Source organism: Trachemys scripta, chromosome 10 (assembly GCF_013100865.1).
Source record: "Trachemys scripta elegans isolate TJP31775 chromosome 10, CAS_Tse_1.0, whole genome shotgun sequence".
NCBI lineage: Eukaryota > Metazoa > Chordata > Testudines > Emydidae > Trachemys > Trachemys scripta.
The window spans coordinates 4,597-24,323 of NC_048307.1; the positions used below are offsets into that span (position 1 = coordinate 4,597).

At 40.5% G+C, this 19,727-nt stretch overlaps 1 protein-coding gene across 7 annotated transcripts in view; it reads right to left on the reverse strand.

Annotated features, from left to right (window-relative positions):
- Nucleotides 1-2,240: 2,240 nt before the first annotated feature.
- UNKL (unk like zinc finger) overlaps nucleotides 2,241-19,727 on the reverse strand; it is a 130,694-nt gene continuing 113,207 nt past the window's right edge. For 5 of the 7 annotated variants that reach the window (XM_034784602.1, XM_034784600.1, XM_034784599.1 and 2 more), the window contains 5 exons: nucleotides 17,017-17,109; nucleotides 11,941-12,171; nucleotides 9,370-9,572; nucleotides 7,284-7,538; nucleotides 2,241-3,455 (listed from right to left, as the gene is read on the reverse strand). In XM_034784602.1, coding sequence (XP_034640493.1) covers nucleotides 3,279-3,455; nucleotides 7,284-7,538; nucleotides 9,370-9,572; nucleotides 11,941-12,171; nucleotides 17,017-17,109 — 959 coding nt within the window. In that variant the 3' untranslated portion in view covers nucleotides 2,241-3,278. The remainder of the gene's footprint in view (nucleotides 3,456-7,283; nucleotides 7,539-9,369; nucleotides 9,573-11,940; nucleotides 12,172-17,016; nucleotides 17,110-19,727) is intronic. The other 2 variants (XM_034784601.1, XM_034784603.1) reach the window with 2 other exon arrangements.

Consider the following 19,727-nt stretch of genomic DNA (forward strand, 5'->3'; position numbering starts at 1 on the left):
CTCAATTAGGGAACATGCTCGTTTAAAGTTGTGCAATGCTCCCTTATAACGTTGTTTGGCTGGAAGAGCAGCGACTTTACAAGGGAGCATTGCACAAGTTCCTCTTCTCTGCCTCCTCCCCCTCCCTCCCAGCGCTTCCCCCACCACCAAACAGCTGTTTGGGGGCACTTAGGACTTTCTGGGAGGGAGGGGCAGGAGTGGGGAAGCGCTGCGTCTCCACTCCTCCTCCCCCCTCAGAAAGTCCTAAGCATGAAGCGCTGGGAGGGAGGGGGGGAGCGGGGATGCGTTGTGTCTCCGTTTCTGCCCCTCCCTCCCAGAAAGTCCTAGGACTTTCGGTGGGGGGGTGGGAAGGAGCGGGGATGCGGTGTGCTCCAGAGAGGAGTTGGAGTAGGGGTGGGAAGAGGTGGGCCTGGAGTGGAGCGGGGACAGGAAGAGGCGGGCCTGGAGTATTCCCAGCAAAGTCGGCACCTGTTCTTCTCTGGGTAAGCTACAGCTGCTGCTGCGATGGTGCTTCCTAGCGTCCTTGCCTGCAGCGGGCTGTGCCTGTGTGGGATAAGCCGGGGGACTTCTCAACCACAGTACAGTACAGTCCTGTACAGTATATAATGCCTTTTGTCTGCCCCCAAAAAATTTCCTTGGAATCTAACCCCCTGCATTTACATTAAATCTTTTGGGAAAATTAGATTCGTTCAACATCGTTTCACTTAAAGTTGCATTTTTCAGGAACATAACTACAACGTTAAGTGAGGAGTTACTGTAGCACAAAAATATTTCAAAATTTCTTAAGTAATGAACTGAACATTGACACGTATGGCCACATTTCAATCTAATTTGGATTTATTTCACTAATATCTGCTAAGAATATTAATTAACTATGTTAGCAAAGAGCTAGAGAATGTTGTTGCACATTCTATAATGGATGTAATAAACCACTGTCTGATATCAATTGCATGTTTTAAAACATTTAAAATAATTTATTTCTATAATACACCACTTTCTAATTTGGTCACTGATAAAAATTCTTACCTACTCATTTTATTTTAGTCCAAAACGTTGTTAATGTTCAAAAAAAGTCTTTGGCAAAGACTCCACAAGTGTAGAAGTCCATTAATACTCACAGCAAAGCTTAGTGATTCAAAGTACCACTTAAAAAAAATCTAAACTGGTTCTACTTCTATGATAACAGAAAATCATCTTTCAGGAGAGAGAAATATATTGCTGAAAATGAAATTATAGTAATAAAGTATTTCAATATACAATGTTGAGAGAAAATGTTAAAAATTATGTGAAAAATGTATCAGACCGTATTATGAAACTCAACCTTAAAACCTGTTTAAAAATGTTCTACAATTATCTTCAGACTATTGTGTTTGTAAATTACTTTTTAAGAGCTCCTGTTCCAAACGTAAATCCATCATGGGTTTTATCTTCCCTCCGTCATTCTCAAAAGATCTCCATGTTCTCAGTTTGATAGAACAAGGTAGTGATTATTCTGTAGATTTTATTATTACAATAAATGTAATCATATGTGCTTGTTTCTGCTAACTCAAGGCCTAGTCCAAAGTCCGCATAAATCAATGAAAGCACATTGACTTTAAGGGGCTTTGGATTGGGCTCTGAATTCTTTAACACTGATACAAATCTCAAAAGATATTTTTCAAGATCATAAATACAATTTAGTATATATCTTGTTTCTATTGCAAAGCATCTGAACAAACTTCAGAAATAATTAAACTCTTTGCTGGTCATATGAATGCACTTCTTGTTCATTAATGTATTAATTAATAGGAATATACACATTATGTAACACAGTGGTAGGTCATTTGAATGTAAGCTGTACTGTGTCATACCTGTATTTAATAGGAAAGAGAAGTAACACCACAGGTAACTCTTCCCTACAAGAATAGTTAACTTTAAGGAAAGTAACAAGATACAGTGTTAAGATACAATAATTAACTTCTCCTAAACTGCATACTCCTAATCATCAGCATTAAATATGAACAACTTTTTTTAAAAAAATCATTACAACAAAGCACCATTGTCTGATAAAATATTTAAATAATTTTAGCGCTAAACCCAAAAGGTGTATTGTATTTATTTATGTAAAAACAAAACCTAGTATCTTTCGTCCATTGCAAGATATTATTTTGAAATTCTATTACAGAAAGTTGAGAATTTTAATTATCATCCAATTGTCCTGTACAGAATTAGGTGGTATAAATTGTTTGCAAACTGTTTCCTTCACGTATTTTGCAATTTTATTGGGTGCAAGGCACAGGCACTTGGTAAAAGTGGCTATGGATTATATCAATTCATGATAGGTAATCACACAGATTAGGAGTTATACAATTGCTTTCATTAAGACTACAAAAATCCAACTTGGGGCAATATGCAAATACACAGTTGTTTAAGAAAACTGGTTTGTTTCACAAAATAAAAAAAAAGTATTTGAATATTTACGCATATGTGTCTCTTTCAATGTCACTCTCTGCTAGTATACTTATAAATACTATTAGTCTGCAGTTGACTTAAACTGTAAAAATTCTAGGCAAGTTCTCGTAACTGTTCATTTAGTAACTACTAAAGCCAAAAATGAAATTTAACTATACTATACTATCATAATATGATTTAACAGTAAAACTGATATAAATATTTTAAGTTCACAGTACACACACAAAGCTTCATACTAAATATTAAAAAAATAAACATTAAAACCTAGAAAGCAGGTTAAGCAATTTATAACAGTCTCTAACAAAAAACAGTTAGCAAAGTGCTTTTACAGGAATCAAATTTCTTCAAATAACCAAGTAAACAGTAGTGTTAGACTGATTCAGAAATACTGGCAAAGGATTACAGCACACCATAAACATGGTGAGGGGTAAGGTCCTCCCATCAACAAGTATTGTATTTACATGAGTGTCTTACATTAATGCTAATGGGAGGCACGGACATAAATCCCCCATTCATGCATTGCAAGTACACACCTGTAAGAAGTGATTATGCTGTAAGTGAACCTGAGTAGCTTGTGCACCAGGAATATAAGTGGAAAACTGAAAAGGCCAGGTGGGGAAAGAAATAACGACGGAACTTTAGAACTTCATGAATAGAATTCAATATGTAAAGGCAGCCAAACCACATTTCCTATAGTAAAAACAACTAAAATATCTTATAAGGTTAAAATGGAGATCAGTCTAGCACTAGTAAATGGATTAATTACTACAGATATAATTCTTATATAAAATACCAGAACATACAATATATTTAGTTAATTAACATGATTATAAGTACCATGACTTTTCGTCACCATTTCTTTTTTTCGTCTTGCAGCAAGGACATTCCTGTTGTTTAGCTGCACAGTGTTCACAAAGTACATAATGTTGACATGGCTGCAGGATTACACTACGGTCATGTTCTTGGCATACAACACACTTCTTTGAATGAAGTTGGAAAATTACCTGTAGAAAGAAAATTGCTCTCAATAAAAATTCCAATGTGTAATGTCTCACAGTGATTACTGTATCCATATTATTTGATGATAAATTCTTACTTCAATAACACTTAAGAATTTTCTGTTGGTACAATTAATAGCTAGTTCAAACACCAGAACATGGTAAACAGAACTGAGAATGCCTATAAAGCAATAATGTGTTCAGGAAGGACACAAGTGCAAAACAAGCTGTGGCTCAAATTTTTCCCAGCACAACCAAAACCTGGATAATACCAACCGAAACTCAGGCCAGGTCTACACTACAGACTTATATCGGTATTACTACGTCGCTCAAGGGTGCAAAAAATCCACAGCCCTGAACAACATAGTTATACTTACCTAATCACCCCAAGTCCCTACTGGGGACTTGGATTAACTACGCTGACGAGAGAAGCTCTCCCTTTGGCATAGGAGCATCTTCACTAAAGTGCTAGAGTGGCACAACTGCACCACTGTATTGCTAACAGAAGTATTGGGAGCATAAGCTTTTGTGGGTAAGAACCTCACTTCTTCAGATGCAAGAAGTGAGGTTCTTACCCACGAAAGCTTATGCTCCCAATACTTCTGTTAGTCTTAAAGGTGCCACAGGACCCTCTGTTGCTTTTTACAGATTCAGACTAACACGGCTACCCCTCTGATACTTAACACTGTATTGCTGTACATGAAGACGAGCTCTAAAACTGAGAAGACTGAGCATTTGTCCTTTTGAGAGACTGGTCTGCCACTGTGAATATCAACAATTCAATCTGACAAATTTCCTCACAATGCATGTAATTTGCATCAGTCAGAATGGAGACCTCCCAGATACACAACACAATACAAATCTGCTGATCAAGACTTTGGGGAAGCTATTATGTTGGCAAATAAATGTTTGTCACAGCAGAAGGATAAAAAAATAAATCTTTGACCTAATTGTTCTATGTAACTCCAACTGTCTTCCCTCTCACTTTACCAGTTGTAGATCATCATCCAAAGAAGATGAGCTGTGAGGCTGAACTTGGTGAAGAGTGTGCTTATAAGCCACTGTGTTTATAATCTTTTGTTCTCAATTATCAAGTACTGCTAACCCAGAGAGAGTAGTCTATAAGAATAACCCTCTTCTTCCTCAAAGCTCTCTGGAAACTTTGGTTCCACTGATGTCTGATACAAGGCCATCAAAACAAGTTCCCAAAGTAAACAAAACCCTTCTTATCCCCTTTTTACTAGCACTAGTTTGTTTTGCTGATCTGGTCTTCTCCTTGCTAGTGTTTGGTTAAGAACATAAGAATGGCCATACTGGTCAGACCAAAGGCCCATCTACCCTGTCTCTGATAGTGGCATGTGCCAGCTGCTTCAGAGGTAATGAAAAGAGCAGGGAAATTTTGAGTGATCCATCTCCTGTCATCCAGACCCAGCCTCTGGCAATTGGAGGTTTAGGGACATTTGGAGCATAGAGTTGCATTACTGTCCATGTTGGCTAACAGCCATTTATGGACCCATCTTCAATAAATTTTTGAATCCAGTTATGCTTTTGGCCTTCACAACAGCCCATGGAATGAGTTCCACAGGTTGACAGGGAATAATGTTGGTTTTAAGTCCACTGCCTATTAATTTAATCAGGTGACCCCTAATTCTTGTGTTACACGAAAGGGTAAATAAACACTTCCTTATTCACTTTCTCAATACCATTTGTGATTTTATAGACCTCTATCATATCCCCACTAAGTCATTTCTTTTCCAAGATGAACAAGTCCAGTCTTTTTAATCTTTCCTCCTATGGAAGCTGTTCCATATCCATAACTGTTTTTGTTGCCCTTCTCCGTACCTTTTTCCAGTTCTCATACATCTTTTTTGGGATGGGGCAACCAGCACTGCTGACCGTATTCCAGAATACCATGAATTTATATAATGGCATTATGATATTTTCTGTCTTATTATAAAGATTAAGATTCTGTCACATGTATTTTTAATAAAAAAGTCAGGGACAGGTTACGGATAATAAACAAAAATTCACAGAAGCCCACAACCTGTCTGTGACTTTTACTAAAAATACCCAGTGGGAGGAGGGACTAACAGTTGGAGTGCTGCCGGGGGCTGACCTCCAGCAGCTGCTCCAGCCCCAAGGGGGCTGACCCAATCCCATCCGCTCCTTCAGACGCTGCTCTGGCTGCCACGGGGCTGACAGCTGCTCCAGCTCTGCCACTGCAAAGAAGTCACGGAGATCCCAGAAAGTCATGGAATCCAGGTAACCTCTGTGACAGAATTGTACCCTTACTTATTATCTATCCCGTTCCTAATGGTTCCTAACATTGTTAGCTTTTTTTTTTTTTTTTTGACTGCTGCTGCACAATGAGCAGATGCTTTTAAAGAACTATCCATGATGACTCCAAGATCTCTTTCTTGAGTGGTAATAGCTAATTTAGACCCCATCATTTTGTATGCGTAGTTGTGATTATGTTTCCAATGTGCATTACTTTGCACTTATCAACACTGAATTTCACCTGCCATTTTGTCGCCCAGTTACTCAGTTTAGTGAGATCCCTTTGCAACACTTCACTGTTAGCTTTGGACTTAACTATTTTGAGTAATTTTGTATTGTCTGCGAATTTTGCCGCCTTACTGTTCATCCTGTTTGCCAGATCATTTATGAATACAATGAACAGCACAGGTCCAAGTACAGACTGAATCACGCTTGTCAACACCCTCAAAAAATTCTAATATATTGTAAAGGAAAATCATACTTCACCAAAAGTTGTACTGACTCTTCCCCATGTCATGTTTATTTATGTGTCTGATAATTTTGTTCTTTACAATAGTTTAAAACAATTTGCCTGGTTACGTCTCCATATCCAGTACATTTTCTTTTATTGTCAGATTTTTGAGCCGTCATTCATGAAGACAGTGGCTAATTCTTATTCATGTTCTTCAGAAATTTCAGTGTTAGAGAGGTCAAAGGGCATAAAAATATATATAACTTTTGTTCAGATTTTCTTTAGAATTTTTTAAGTGGAAGTCTGAAATTGTGTTCTGGCTGCCATATCCTCTGTTCAGCCGAGGATTTCATCCAGAAACTTTAATAGTCTTCTTTAGTTACATGGTAGAAAACGAAAAATTGGTTACAGCAGTCTGAAAAAAAGGTTGCTATGTTCTGTTTTCTCAGACATGTAGAAGGTCACCACAGACTTGCAGAAGAAAGACTGCATCTTTAAAATGTAATTGTCATCTGTGATTAGGCCATCTTCATATTGCTAAATTTCAGATTACATATAGAGGCCAACTTTAAAAAAATTAGCCTCTAATTTTGTACCCATGATCAATTATGAGATCATACCACGAGAGGTCAGAAATGAACTAAACTAACCTCGGAGATAATAATACACCACTTGAAAGGAAAGCAATTTCCTGTTTTAAAATTTATATTTACTTTACCATTGCTAGCTGCCCACCTCACCTCTTCCACCCTAGTCTGCATGCAGAGATGTCAGTTTCTAAATAGGAGACTTCACTACACACTCTCCAGATATTTAAAACTCTTTATTTACATAGCTTCTCTTTAGTGCATTGTAGTTAAAAGCATGTTTTAATCTGTTTTTTCTCACTGAAAGGTATCTGAAGTTGCTTGCCGCTCTTGTCACAGCTGAGCACCAAAATAAAACATATTTATTGGGGAAATTCAAACTATGGCATATTTCAGACCAAAATGGTATTTAGATTTAACATTATATCAGTTTGAAATGAAACTCAGAATCAGAATCTTATATAATACTGTTAAACTGCCTATTTTAACTAACAATATCCACAGTACAGACACACTTACCCCATCTACTGTTTCTAAATCTAAACGCAGTTGGTTTTGTAAAGAATGAAGCTTTGGTAATGGTATCTTTTTTATATCGCCATAGCTTTTCATATGGAGTACTGTAGTGGACAGACACATATCAAATTGTTCCTGCAGCTTTTTTAATTTATTTTCTAAGTCTTCTTTTTTCCGAAGAGCTAGTTTTTTGTCAGCATCTGCCACTTTAGCACGTTCCTTTGCCTCTTGGGCCTCTTTCTGCCATGCATCACATGCCTGGGACAAAAACATTTGCAGAAAGTTATAAAAATATTTTGTAAACTAAGAACACAGGCGTAACTATAAAAGCCCTCAAGATACATGCAATACTTACCTTCAGCTACAATATGATCTTACTGTCCCCATCACTTTCCCTTACTCCCGCCACCCATTGTTTATCACTTCCCTTTGCTTTTTGTCTTAACTTAGATATTAAGCAAGAATGCCATATCTACTTGTCTATAAGTCTCTATGCACATTTATGGAGCTATATAAATAAAAATAGGAATTATTCAGTTCATAATTTGATGGCAAAAGACAATAAAAACCTCAAAATACAGTATAGTAAAACTATTTATTATCTTTCAACAGCAGAAAAAGTTAGAACTGTTGTGTCCAGTGCAAATATGCCAGGAGACGGAAAAGAACAGAAAAAGCCCTTTACTACCCACCCCCAAATGCACCCGTGCAGAAGCCAGGCAGATGTTGACACTAGCATCCTGAGTGCTAAAATGTCCAGCTATGCCCCATAGCCCGAGCCATGTACTAGTTGTGTCCAATCTCACTCCAACCTGACACTAAACTGTGAGGAGTGGTAGATACGCTGGAGGGTAGGGATAGGATACAGAGGGACCTAGACAAATTAGAGGATTGGGCCAAAAGAAATCTGATAAGGTTCAACAAGGACAAGTGCAGAGTCCTGCACTTAGGACGGAAGAATCCCATGCAATGCTACAGTCTAGGGACCGAGCAGCTAGGCAGCAGTTCTGCAGAAAAGGACCTAGGGGTTACAGTGGACGAGAAGCTGGATATGAGTCAACGGTGTGCCCTTGTTGCCAAGAAGGCTAACAGCATTTTGGGCTGTATAAGTAGAAGCACTGCCAGCAGATTGAGGGACATGATCGTTCCCCTCTATTTGGCATTGGTGAGGCCTCATCTGGAGTACTGTGTCCAGTTTTGGGCCCCACACTACAAGAAGGATGTGGAAAAATTGGAAAGAGTCCAGTGGAGGGCAACAAAAATGATTAGGGGGCTGGAGCACATGACTTATGAGGAGAGGCTGAGGGAACTGTGATTATTTATTCTGCAGAAGAGAAGGAGGAGGGGGGGGGGGATTTGATTGCTGCTTTCAACTACCTGAAAGGATGTTCCAAAGAGGATGGATCTAGACTGTTCTCAGTAGTACCAGATGACAGAACAAGGAGTAATGGTCTCAAGTTGCAGTGGGGGAGGTTTAGGTTGGATATTAGGAAAAACTTTTTCACTAGGATGGTGGTGAAGCACTGGAATGGGTTACCTAAGGAGGTGGTGGAATCTCCTTCCTTAGAGGTTTTTAAGGTCAGGCTTGACAAAGCCCTGGCTGGGATAATTTAGTTGGGGATTGGTCCTACTTTGAGCAGTGGGTTGCACTAGATGACCTCCTGAGGTCCCTTCCAACCCTGATATTCTATGATTCATTCCTGTATGCTACTGACATCCTGAAGCAGGTATTGGAGTGTAGACATGCCACCAGTTGCTGAAACAGCAGCAGCAGAGGTAATTGTTGAACATGCTCCATAAAGCCATTCTGTCTGTTTGTGTCTGTCTATAAAAGCAGAATGATTTAAGAGAAGTAACAAGTTGGCTCTCTCTCTTGGCTACTATTGATCAGTCTCCTTCATGCCTCCAGCACAATTTAGACATGAAAAGCCAGAATTCAGGATTAAAAATTTGGTAAAGTGGAATAAAACCCCTAAATTCAAATTACAATTAAAGATGCCTTGGTAAAAATAAAGACAATAAGAAGGTGATTTTATTAGAAGTTATTCAGGAAACAAACCTTAATTTAGTGTCACCATCATTACTGTACCTGCTTTACTTGTTCCCAAGAATCTTCCCATCGTTTTATTTTTCGATTGGCATCATCAAGTTCCTGTCTAATGTGAGCTAATTCACTTCCACTGGTGTTTGAGTTTGTTGAGGGTATAGTACCACTGTTCAATACTGGGGATGGACTAGGAGAGAAACTCCCAGTTATGAAGTCCCAAATGCTCCCTGTAACACCATTTAAACCTGCCAAACATAGGACACAAAAATAAACATGTTGCACACCTCTAATAAAATGTACCACATGGGGAACTAGACAATTAGATAAAAGCACTAAGCAGACAGTTATATTTTTTAGCTGCAAGATATGTAATAACAGTTCCACATATGTTCAGAGATGCAGCATTAAGCAAAAGATTTTTTTTAAAGTACTCAAAGCATTCCGGCAACCTCATTGTGTGTGGGTTTTTGTTTGTTTGCTTTCACACAAAGCACAGCCCTGAAATGGGAACAGGAAGACTAGGAATCTGTTTCTATTCCAAAAAGTAGTTGTTGCCCTAAAATCTCATATTTTCAGCTTCAGCTCTCTCACATTCTCTGCTCTGGATTGTAATTCACACTATTTTTTGTAGCTAGAACGTTCTCCAACTAAGGTGCCAAGTGCCCTCTCTTCTCTTTCAAATCCCTCTTTAAAACCCACCATTTCCAGGAATCCTTTGTTCCTTCCTCCATTGACAATAATCTCTCCTCACTTTCCCTTCCCTGAACTTTGTCCTATGATTTATGTTTACTTTTCTGATTAGCCTTAGACTATGTCTAAACTACACAGCTTTTAGCGACACAGCTGTGTTGCTACAGCCATGCTGCTAAAAGTTGTGCAGTATAGCTGCTGTTTGTCTGCTCTTCTGCCAACAAAGCGCTGTTCACACTGGTGCTTGTCATCAGCAAAGCTTTTGTCTTTCAGGGTTGTTTCTTTTTTAAACACCTCTAAAAGACAAATATCAGAGGGGTAGCCGTGTTAGTCTGGATCTGTAAAAAGCAACAGACTTTAAGACTAACCTTTAAGACTAACATGAGCGTGCGTCTGACGAAGTGGGTGTTCACCCATGAAAGCTTATGCTCCAATACATCTGTTAGTCTTAAAGGTGCCACAGGACTCTCTGTTGCTTTCTAAAAGACAAAAGTTTTGTTGTTCAATTGCCAGTGTAGACATAGCTAGGGTTACCATATTTCAACAATCAAAAAAGAGGACGGGAGGAGCCCCGCCCTAGCCCCGCCCCCGTCCTGTCCTAGCCCCGCCCCTGCCCCTTCCACTCCCTCCCACTTCCTGCCCCCTCAGAACCCCCAACCCTCCCCCCCACTCCTTGTCCCCTGACTGCCCCCCCAGGACTCCACCCCCCTACCTAAGCCTCCCTGCCTCTTGTCCCCTGACTGCCCCTCCTGAGACCTTCCCCACATCCTAACTGGCCCCCTAGGACCCTACCCCCTACCTGTCCCCTGACTGCCCCAACCCTTATCCACACCTGCACCCCCTGACAGCCCCCCCCAGAACTCCTGACCCATCTAAACCCCTCTGCTCCCTGTCCCCTCCCTCCTGGGACCCCTGCTCCTAACTGCCCTCCAGAACCCCACCCCCTACCTAAGCCTCCCTGTTCCTTATCCCCTAACTGCCCCTTCCTAAGACCCCTCTCAACTGCCCCCCAGGACCCTACCTCCTACCTGTACCCTGACTGCCCAAAACCTTATCCACCCCCCAGAAAGGCCCCCCCGAACTCCCGCCCCCCGCCCCGCTCCTTGTCCCCTGACTGCTCCCTCCTGGGACCCCTGCTCCTAACTGCCCTCCAGAACCCGACGCCCTACCTAAGCCTCCCTGTTCCTTGTCCCCTAACTGCCCCCTCCTGAGACCCCCCCCCCTGTACCCTGACCGCCCAAACCCCTCCCCCCCCCCCCCCCCCCCCCCCCCCCCCCGACCCCCCGCCCATCCAACCCTCCCCCCTGCTCCCTGTCTCTTGACTACCCCCCCCCACCCCAGAACCTCCCTGCCGCTTCTCTGGCCCCCGGCCCCCTTACTGTGCTGCAGAGCAGCGCGCTCGACAGCGGGGGAGGGGCGCAGGGTCGGAGCTCCAGACGGCGAACGGCTGGCGATCTGAGAATGCAGGGAGGGAGGGGGAGGGAGAGAGCGGAGGGGAGTGGTGTCAAGTTTCAGGAGAGAGGAGGGGGAAGTGAAGGAAGGGCTCGGGCTCTGGCTCTCGGAGCCCCAGCTGCTTTGTAAGCCGCGCGCACGCTCTGTATGGGGGGGGGAGGAGGGGAAGTCCGGACATTGACAAATTCCCCCCGGACGCTATTTTTAACTCGAAAAAGCCGGACATGTCCGGGGGAATCCGGACGAATGGTAACCCTAACATAGCCTTAGATAGGAAGCTCTTTGAGACATGAATCTCTTACTCTATTTGTAAAGAATAGGATAAATTACTTATTTATAACAATAATGAACCTTTGACTCCCAGAGGAGAGATCACAGGAAAGGTATACAGAGTTCAGCTCAAAATCTGTTTGAATTGCCATGGACTCCCTTTCTATTATACACAAAGGATTAACCATTCACATGACTTACCTAAAGAGTTATGAGAAGAGGCTGAAGTGCCTAACATACTATGTTCTGATTTCAAAGGCTGAGTCTGCTGTTGGTGAGGAGCCATAGTGGATGAAATAAAAGACTGAGACAACGACTGTGAAAGAGAACTGAGTGGAGAGGTTGAAAGGGAAGATGATGAATGTAAAGATGAGGAACGAGCAACAGAACCTGGAATATTGACAGGAGCTGAACTTCCCAGTAACCTTTGACCTATATAAAGAAAAAAAAAACATTTTTTGAGTTACAAAGCAACACAGTAGGATCTCTCTAAACCCATCCTCATAGGAAAATGTTAATCAATTCTCTTACTTTTGTAAACAACCTGTATTATGTGTAAGTGCAGACACTATACATGTTCAATCCCACTGGACACTGAAGAGCCACTCAACCCACCTCCCAAACATACATAAGAGGTTCCTATGATGAAAGAAAATTTGTCCCTTTGTCGAATTATTTCAGTAAAAATCTGAATAAGACTGGAAGACTTAATGCACCACATTTCCAGAATGCCCTCCAAACAAAGATCTCAAAATATTTTACAAACATTATAAAACTCAATCCTCCATGTGAGGTACATACGGGATTTGCAGGAATCACACCACTCACCACAAAGATGTAACTGCCCCTAGCATGGAATACAGCAGACAGCAAAACTTCACCACAGTAAATAAGGAAGAATACCAGTAACGAGAGTTCAGATAGGCACAATGTATTTGGCCAAGTTGGAATTTGGTTAGAACATTCGCAAGTAAAGCACTGAAATACCAAATGAGCATAGGGCAGAAATGCATCCACTTAAACAGCAAAATAACTGTGTTTTTTTCTGGAGGATGATGGTGAAAGACAACCACTGTCTTTCAGGTGAGACAAAAATCACATAGCCCCTTACCACAAGTGGCCATTAAAGATCTCATGCCATTTTTGCAAGAGTTGGGATGTTAAATTAGGTTTTCTAGACAAACTCCAACATAGGCAAATGCAATCCATCTACATGACCTCCCCCCATGCAGGTTTCATTAGTTACAATATCCTTCATTTTGGAGGTTGTATAGTATTACCATTGATATGGGGAAGGACACAGAATCATAGAATCGTAGGACTGGAAGGGACCTCAAGAGGTCGTCTAGTCCAGTCCCCTGCACTCATGGAAGGACTAAGTATTATCTAGACCATTCCTGACAGGTGTTTGTCTAACCTGCTCTTAAAAATCTCCAATGATAGAGATTCCACAACCTCCCTAAGCAATTTACTCCAGTGCTTAACGACACTGACAGTTAGGAAGTTTTTCCTAAAGTCCAACCTAAACCGCCCTTGCTGGAATTTAAGCCCATTGCTTCTTGTCCTATCCTCATATGTTAAGGAGAACAATTTTTCTCCCTCCTACTTGTAACATTTTATGTACTTGAAAACTGTTATCTTGTTCCATCTCAGTCTTCTCTTCTCCAGACTAAACAAACCCAATTTTTTCAGTCTTCCCATATAGGTCATGTTTTCTAGGACTTTAATCATTTTTGTTGCTCCTCTCTGGACTTTCTCCAATTTGTCCACATCTTTCCTAAAATGTGGTGCTCAGAACTGGACACAATACTCCAGTTGAGGTCTAATCAGTGCAGAGTAGAGCAGAAGAATTACTTCTTGTGTCTTGCTTACAACACTCCTGCTCATCCTAGAATGAGGTTTGCTCGCTTCCCCCCTCCCCCGCCCAATAGTGTTATACTGTTCACTCCTATTTAGCCTGCGATCCACTATGACCCCCAGGTCCCTTTCTGCAGCACTCCATCCTAGGCAGTCATTTTTCATTTTGTATGTGTGCAACTGATTGTTGCTTTCTAAGTGGAGAACTTCACATTTGTCCTTATTGAATTGTCCTTATGACATGGGGAAGCAGATCAAATCCCTGTTAAACGAAGTTATAGCATTAGCGTAATTCACAGCAGATCTGACTTTACTATGGTCAGCAGCAGAGATAAATTCTAAGCTGCACATTTAAATTGTCAGATGTATTTTCTGGTTTCCATGAGGACACACCACTAACAACAGTAGAGAAAAGTAACAGCTAACACATCACACTGTGTGCTTACAGAAACAAAGGAGTAGCCTGCTGTTGTATCTCTTTACTGAAAACTGGGGAGACAATCACTCAAGCAGAAGAGCATAACGTGTCCAAACTTTGAAGAAAGTCACTCTACCAGTACTGCTTGTTGCTCTCACAACAGGAATCACAATCCATAAAACCAGATTACCGTATACAAAGAATGTAAAATCTGGAATTTAAACACAAAGTTGTTGCCAGAGCTAACTTAAAAGTGATACTAGTTATTTTGGTAATCAAGCTGTGGCAGAGCACAAGATGTCATAAATCCACACACTAATTACATTATATCACGTGCTGCTTTTCTGTCCTTCCACTCTCACCTCAGTTTTATTCCCCTCTTCCTTAAAATACACCCTCCCATGCAGTTCCCTCCCTTCGCTAAAGCTTAGAAACAAGCCTCTTCAAATAAGTATTAACAAGATAGATAATAGAAAATATTGTAAACATCTCTTAAAATTAATAAAAATTAATGGAATTAACTGATAGGAAAAATGGTCACTGCACTCTACCATTCTGATTTCATTGCATTTAATCGTCCACACTTTCCTTGCACATTGACTATTTAAATTATATTTATTCTTCTTACTGTGTGCAAAGCACCTAGCACCCTTCTGTCTCTCTGCAAATTATAATAATGTTAGTGGTTCTGAAGCCTTTTCTTTCTGTATATGTGACATTCATTACCTTGGGGGAATGTTCTGGAATCTCCATATTCCTCATTTTTTTATAATCGTGATCTTACATATAAAGCATGCCTTGTAAGGTATCAGGGGAAAGGTTATGATCTGCTGGAAGTCATTTCTCTATCCATATCTGTATATCAATAATGCATATGAAGTTACGAGAACTGTGTTGTATGGTGGTCACTAAAACATGCTGTAAGTTGGGGAATCAGCCAGACATTAGCTCCCCAGAGGCAACAGCAAGGAAAGTAGCCAACATCCGGGTGGGGTATCAATCAACCCATCAACAACCATTGTCCGGCAAGGGAGCTATGATGCAATGACTCAACTGTATGAGGCCACACCAGGGGAATTGCTCAGCCTTGCCTAGAGATTCAGCAAGGCCCACCCACACATGCCTGGACTTGTGTTTTCCAAGCACATGGACTGAGGGTATAAAACAGAGTGGACACATACTGGGCCTTTTCTCCTGCCCCCACCTATGTTGCAAGCAACTAAGACACTGAGAAGAAGCCAAGACTCCAACAGAAGAGATTGGCCTAAGTTTAAGGAACAAATCTGTATATTAAGGACTGCAATATCCAGTGGGGTGAGAAACTGCTTAATCTAGATGTTGCCCAGTCTAACAGGGTTAAGAGTTTAGACTGCATGCTTATATTTTATTTCTTTTGGTAACTAACTCTGACTTTTTGCCTTTTACTTAATATCACTTACAATCTATCTTTTATAGTCAATACATTTGTTTAACTGTTTATCTTTACCAGTGAGTTTGTATGAAGTGTGTGGCAAATCTCAGGTTTTGCAAAGGCTAGTGTATAACCACTTTCCATTGCTGAAGTGGTGAACCAATTAATAAATCTGCACTGCCCATCTTGAGCAGTGCAAGATGGTATATTCATGAGATAGAGTGCTGGGAGATGGGGGGATTTGGCTCTGGTGCCTTTCTCTGTGTGATTCATGAGTGGCTCTGGGAGCATTCATGCAATCTAGCTGTCTCTGGGGCTCCACATGCTGTTGTGCTGAGTGATCACAGCACCTGGAGGGGCTTGCTGCTGGTCACTAGCAAGGCATTCTGAGAGACGACCCAAGCTGGAGAGTGTTAAGGGGGCACAGCGGTCCCACAGTCCCAGGCTGCACCCCGGGGGGATCCCGTCACATTATGGTCAGGAGAGATCCTCTCCATGTTCCTGTCTCCCTGGTAACTCAGTATTCGCACCACCAAAAGTTTGAGAAAGGCCCGGTGTAAATGTCAACAGAACATATGTGCTATAAGGAAAGAGCCAGCATGGACCAGGTTATCAATGCACTAATAAATTATTTTAATTTTGCTTTAGTTTCCCACTGCTCCATGGGGATGTTATGAAAACATACCCTTATTTTCTTAGCAGTGTGTCGCTTCGAAATGCATGACAAATTAAATATTTCATAAAACTACAATGGCTCAGTTTTTTAACTTCCTATTTTTCCATTCTTTTTCTCCTTCCTTTTCTGCTTTCATCTAGAAAGGGTGGCATTTTTAAACTGTTTCTTCCTTGATGTTTTTCTCCCCTTCATCCTTCCTCCCAAGTTCTCTACCCCAATACTGCTCTTCCTCTGTGTTGTCTCTTCCTCTCCTTTCTCAGAACAGGCCAACTGGATGAAGTATTCTCAGTTCTAAGCAGGAAAGCAAATAATGTAGAGGAAAATGTAGATAGCTGGCAGTGAGCACTGTAAAACAAAGCCAGTCAGACCTTCAAATAAACTGGTCATTCCTTCTTTCAAATATGATTATTTTACTCATTTAATTCTTTGCATTGTTTCCTTTTAGTCACTCATTAAGGAAAAACAGAATCAACTTTTTTAAAATCAAGATGTTCAGATCCTGCTTACTTTGAACACTGCCTCTGATGAATCTCAATGTAACTCATAATCCTTGCACATATAATACAAACAGGAAGTTTAAAATATAAGGGAGCCAAGGTCTTGATTTTCCTGAGAAAGATACTGAACTTGGGACTGAGTTGGAAAACGAGTTTTCATTAAAGCAATCTTGTTCAAATTTTCCCCACTAAATAGAATTGTAGAATAATAGTCAAAGTTTCTGAATCTGAAATTGGATCCATGCAGGCAGAGTCAATTGCCAGATCAAGGCCAAAGTTTACAGTATGGCTGTCCACAACATTATGAGTTGCTACGTGAGTCTCAGCTGTAAGATAAATCTTCGGAAGAGTCTTATTGGGAAGAAAATACTTTAAATAAATACATGAAAATGGATAACTTTTTAAACTGAGTTCTTACTTGTTAATCCAAGGTCACTGTTTTCTTGATCTTCTAATTCTTGATCTAAGGATGCAACATTTATATCACTAAAATGTAGATCTAAAGCAGAACCTGTTAAATAAAATATTATGTTAATGAAAATGTATCTGAATTATTGATAAAACTGTTATGTTTCCTGGAACTTCACAATATTATTTGGACTGTTATTATTATTATTATTTCTATTACAGTCATGCCTAGAGGACCCTAGAACAGGACCCCATTGTAGGACCTGTACAGACACATAATAAAGGAAAGTTCCTGGCTCTTGTAAGACAATGATTTTACCTCTCATCTACTAGAAATTTTTTAGTATGTTAATCAAGTAGTGCATAAAGTGGGGAGGTTGGGGAGAGAGAGAGACACTCTGTTATGGATTAGAAATTAAGAAAGAGAAAAAAAGAGTAGTCAATCCTGCTGGGAAAGGGTTAAATACGTTCATTTGTCACCCCACCTGAATATATGAGAGGGGGCACTGGTACTCTGGCGCTGAACAGTCCTGATGGAGGAATAGTCCTATGACCAACCAAGTCCGGTGACAATGTTTGAACTGAAATTTGTGTTATTTTATGTCTATGTAAATGAAGCCAAATGGAAGAGGAGGAGTTCAGACTGTGCAGTCTTATGGACTGTATTTCTACAGGAGGTTGGGGAAAGCATTTGTTCACATCACCACCAAACCTTCCACTGTAAGATGAAAGAGAATGCATTTTGGTGTACAATGAAGTTGGATGCCAAACCTTGGAGTTTGTCCAATGTCACTCCTCCAGAGATGTATCCACTTTATGGGCATAAGGCAGCAAGACAGTCGTCTCCATGGATTCTACTTCTACGAGTAGTTCCTTCACTCAAATTATTGCAGATGACTCAGTAAAAGAAGCCTGCCCCTTCAGTGTATTGTTTGTTACATCCACTGCTTTTTCAATACCTGGGTAATTAATTATTGTTTGTCACGGTCCAAATTTCTTGGTCAAGGTATAACCAAGGTCCAGATTCCAGAGAAAATAATACAAAAACAACAATAATGATAATAAATTCATGGAAGCCCATGACCTGTCTCTATTTTTTATTAAAAATAGCCGGGGAGGGGGAAGGGGTCTCTGCCCTGCTGCCAAGGGCTGACTGCTGGCTACTGCTCCGGCCACTGGCTGCTGTTCTAAGGGCCAGGGCTGAAGCCGAAGAAGTCAAAAGCGTCTGGCGGTCTGGATTTGGCTGGAGGTCTACCTATTGACTACCCCTGTTCTATAGTATCTCTGTGAGTAGAGTTGGAAAAGATGGACATAAAATAAGGGGAAATCATCAAGCTGTAAAAATCAGGTTGCTGTCTCTCTTCCCACTCATCTTATTCCTGAATTCTCTCCCCCAGCTATACTTCATTTATCTCAGATAAATTCATGCTTTGGACGTCTCTGACATGAGGGACGTAGATGGTCTGGGGCCTTACATACGCAGCACAATTAGCAAAACTTTTGCTTCCTTGGTTCCTGATAGGTAGCATCGTCATGGTGCTTTGTCTCTTTGACTACAAAGGGAGGAGAAGGAACTATGGCAAACAGAATTACTGTGACTAACATTTCTTTCCAGATTCTAAAAGATCTCACCATTAAAATAATTTCCCTGGTCATCAATGTACACTTTCCTTTGATTATGCTGTCTTCCTTTGAGAATGCACCACAATTAATTTATCCCCAATGCAGTCTCAAGCTAAAAATAAGTTTATTCACAATCCTGAAAAAAGATTACATTAAAACAGTATATCACACAGCTTCACAATTCCACCTAATGGGACCTCACTGGGTAGGCAGAATGAGTGTTATACAAAAAATTCATTTTAGAAGATCTCACAAACTAAAAGTCCAGCCTTGTCCTTCCTTAACTTCCTTGATTAAAAACTCTAGGTTCAAATCAGCATCTAAGCTCTCATGCTTCCTTCTCTCTCCCTCCTTTCTCATCTCACTTACCCCTGGACTCCATGCAGATAGACTCTACTCCTCTTTGGATCGTTAAGAGTCTCTTTTTGAACTCCCAAGTGTTATCTGGCATTAGCTTAGATACTATTAATGCCCTTCCTCTTAAACATCAAGAAGGCCAGCTCCTGGGTAGTCTTTATCAGTTTTAAACTACTTCTGATCATATTTTCCTGCTTATTTTATTGTCCCCCAAGACACACAAAAACATAACTTTAATAGTTCAATTAACTGGATCTCAGTTAGCAATTTCAGTGCACCATTTCCCCAAAAAGAAATGAATTATACCATCACTCAACAAAAAAACAGAATTATCACATGCAAAAAAATTACTTATTTCTGTCAAATAGGAATTCCTGTGTGTTCTTTTCTATTCATTACAAAGCATTAAGAAAAATTTTCTGAAAGTGAGCAATATTAGGTTGTGGAACATAGTTTCCCTACAGATCTCGTGAAAAGGCCATCACTTGAGACTTTGAAAAATAAGCAAGACTAAACACTAGAAAATGATTGCGCGGAATAATCTTGCACTGACCTCCTAGAAATAATCCAGCTGGCCTTTTCCATTTCTAACTTATGTTCTCATAATTCTCTGTAATCTTTTTGCTGAAATTTAAAGACTTCCTGTAGCACACTGAATCTATGCTATTATTGAGCCCCACATCCCAGATGTTTTCTTTACATAATGCATTTTATATATAAAACAGTCTTATCTTCTTGCCT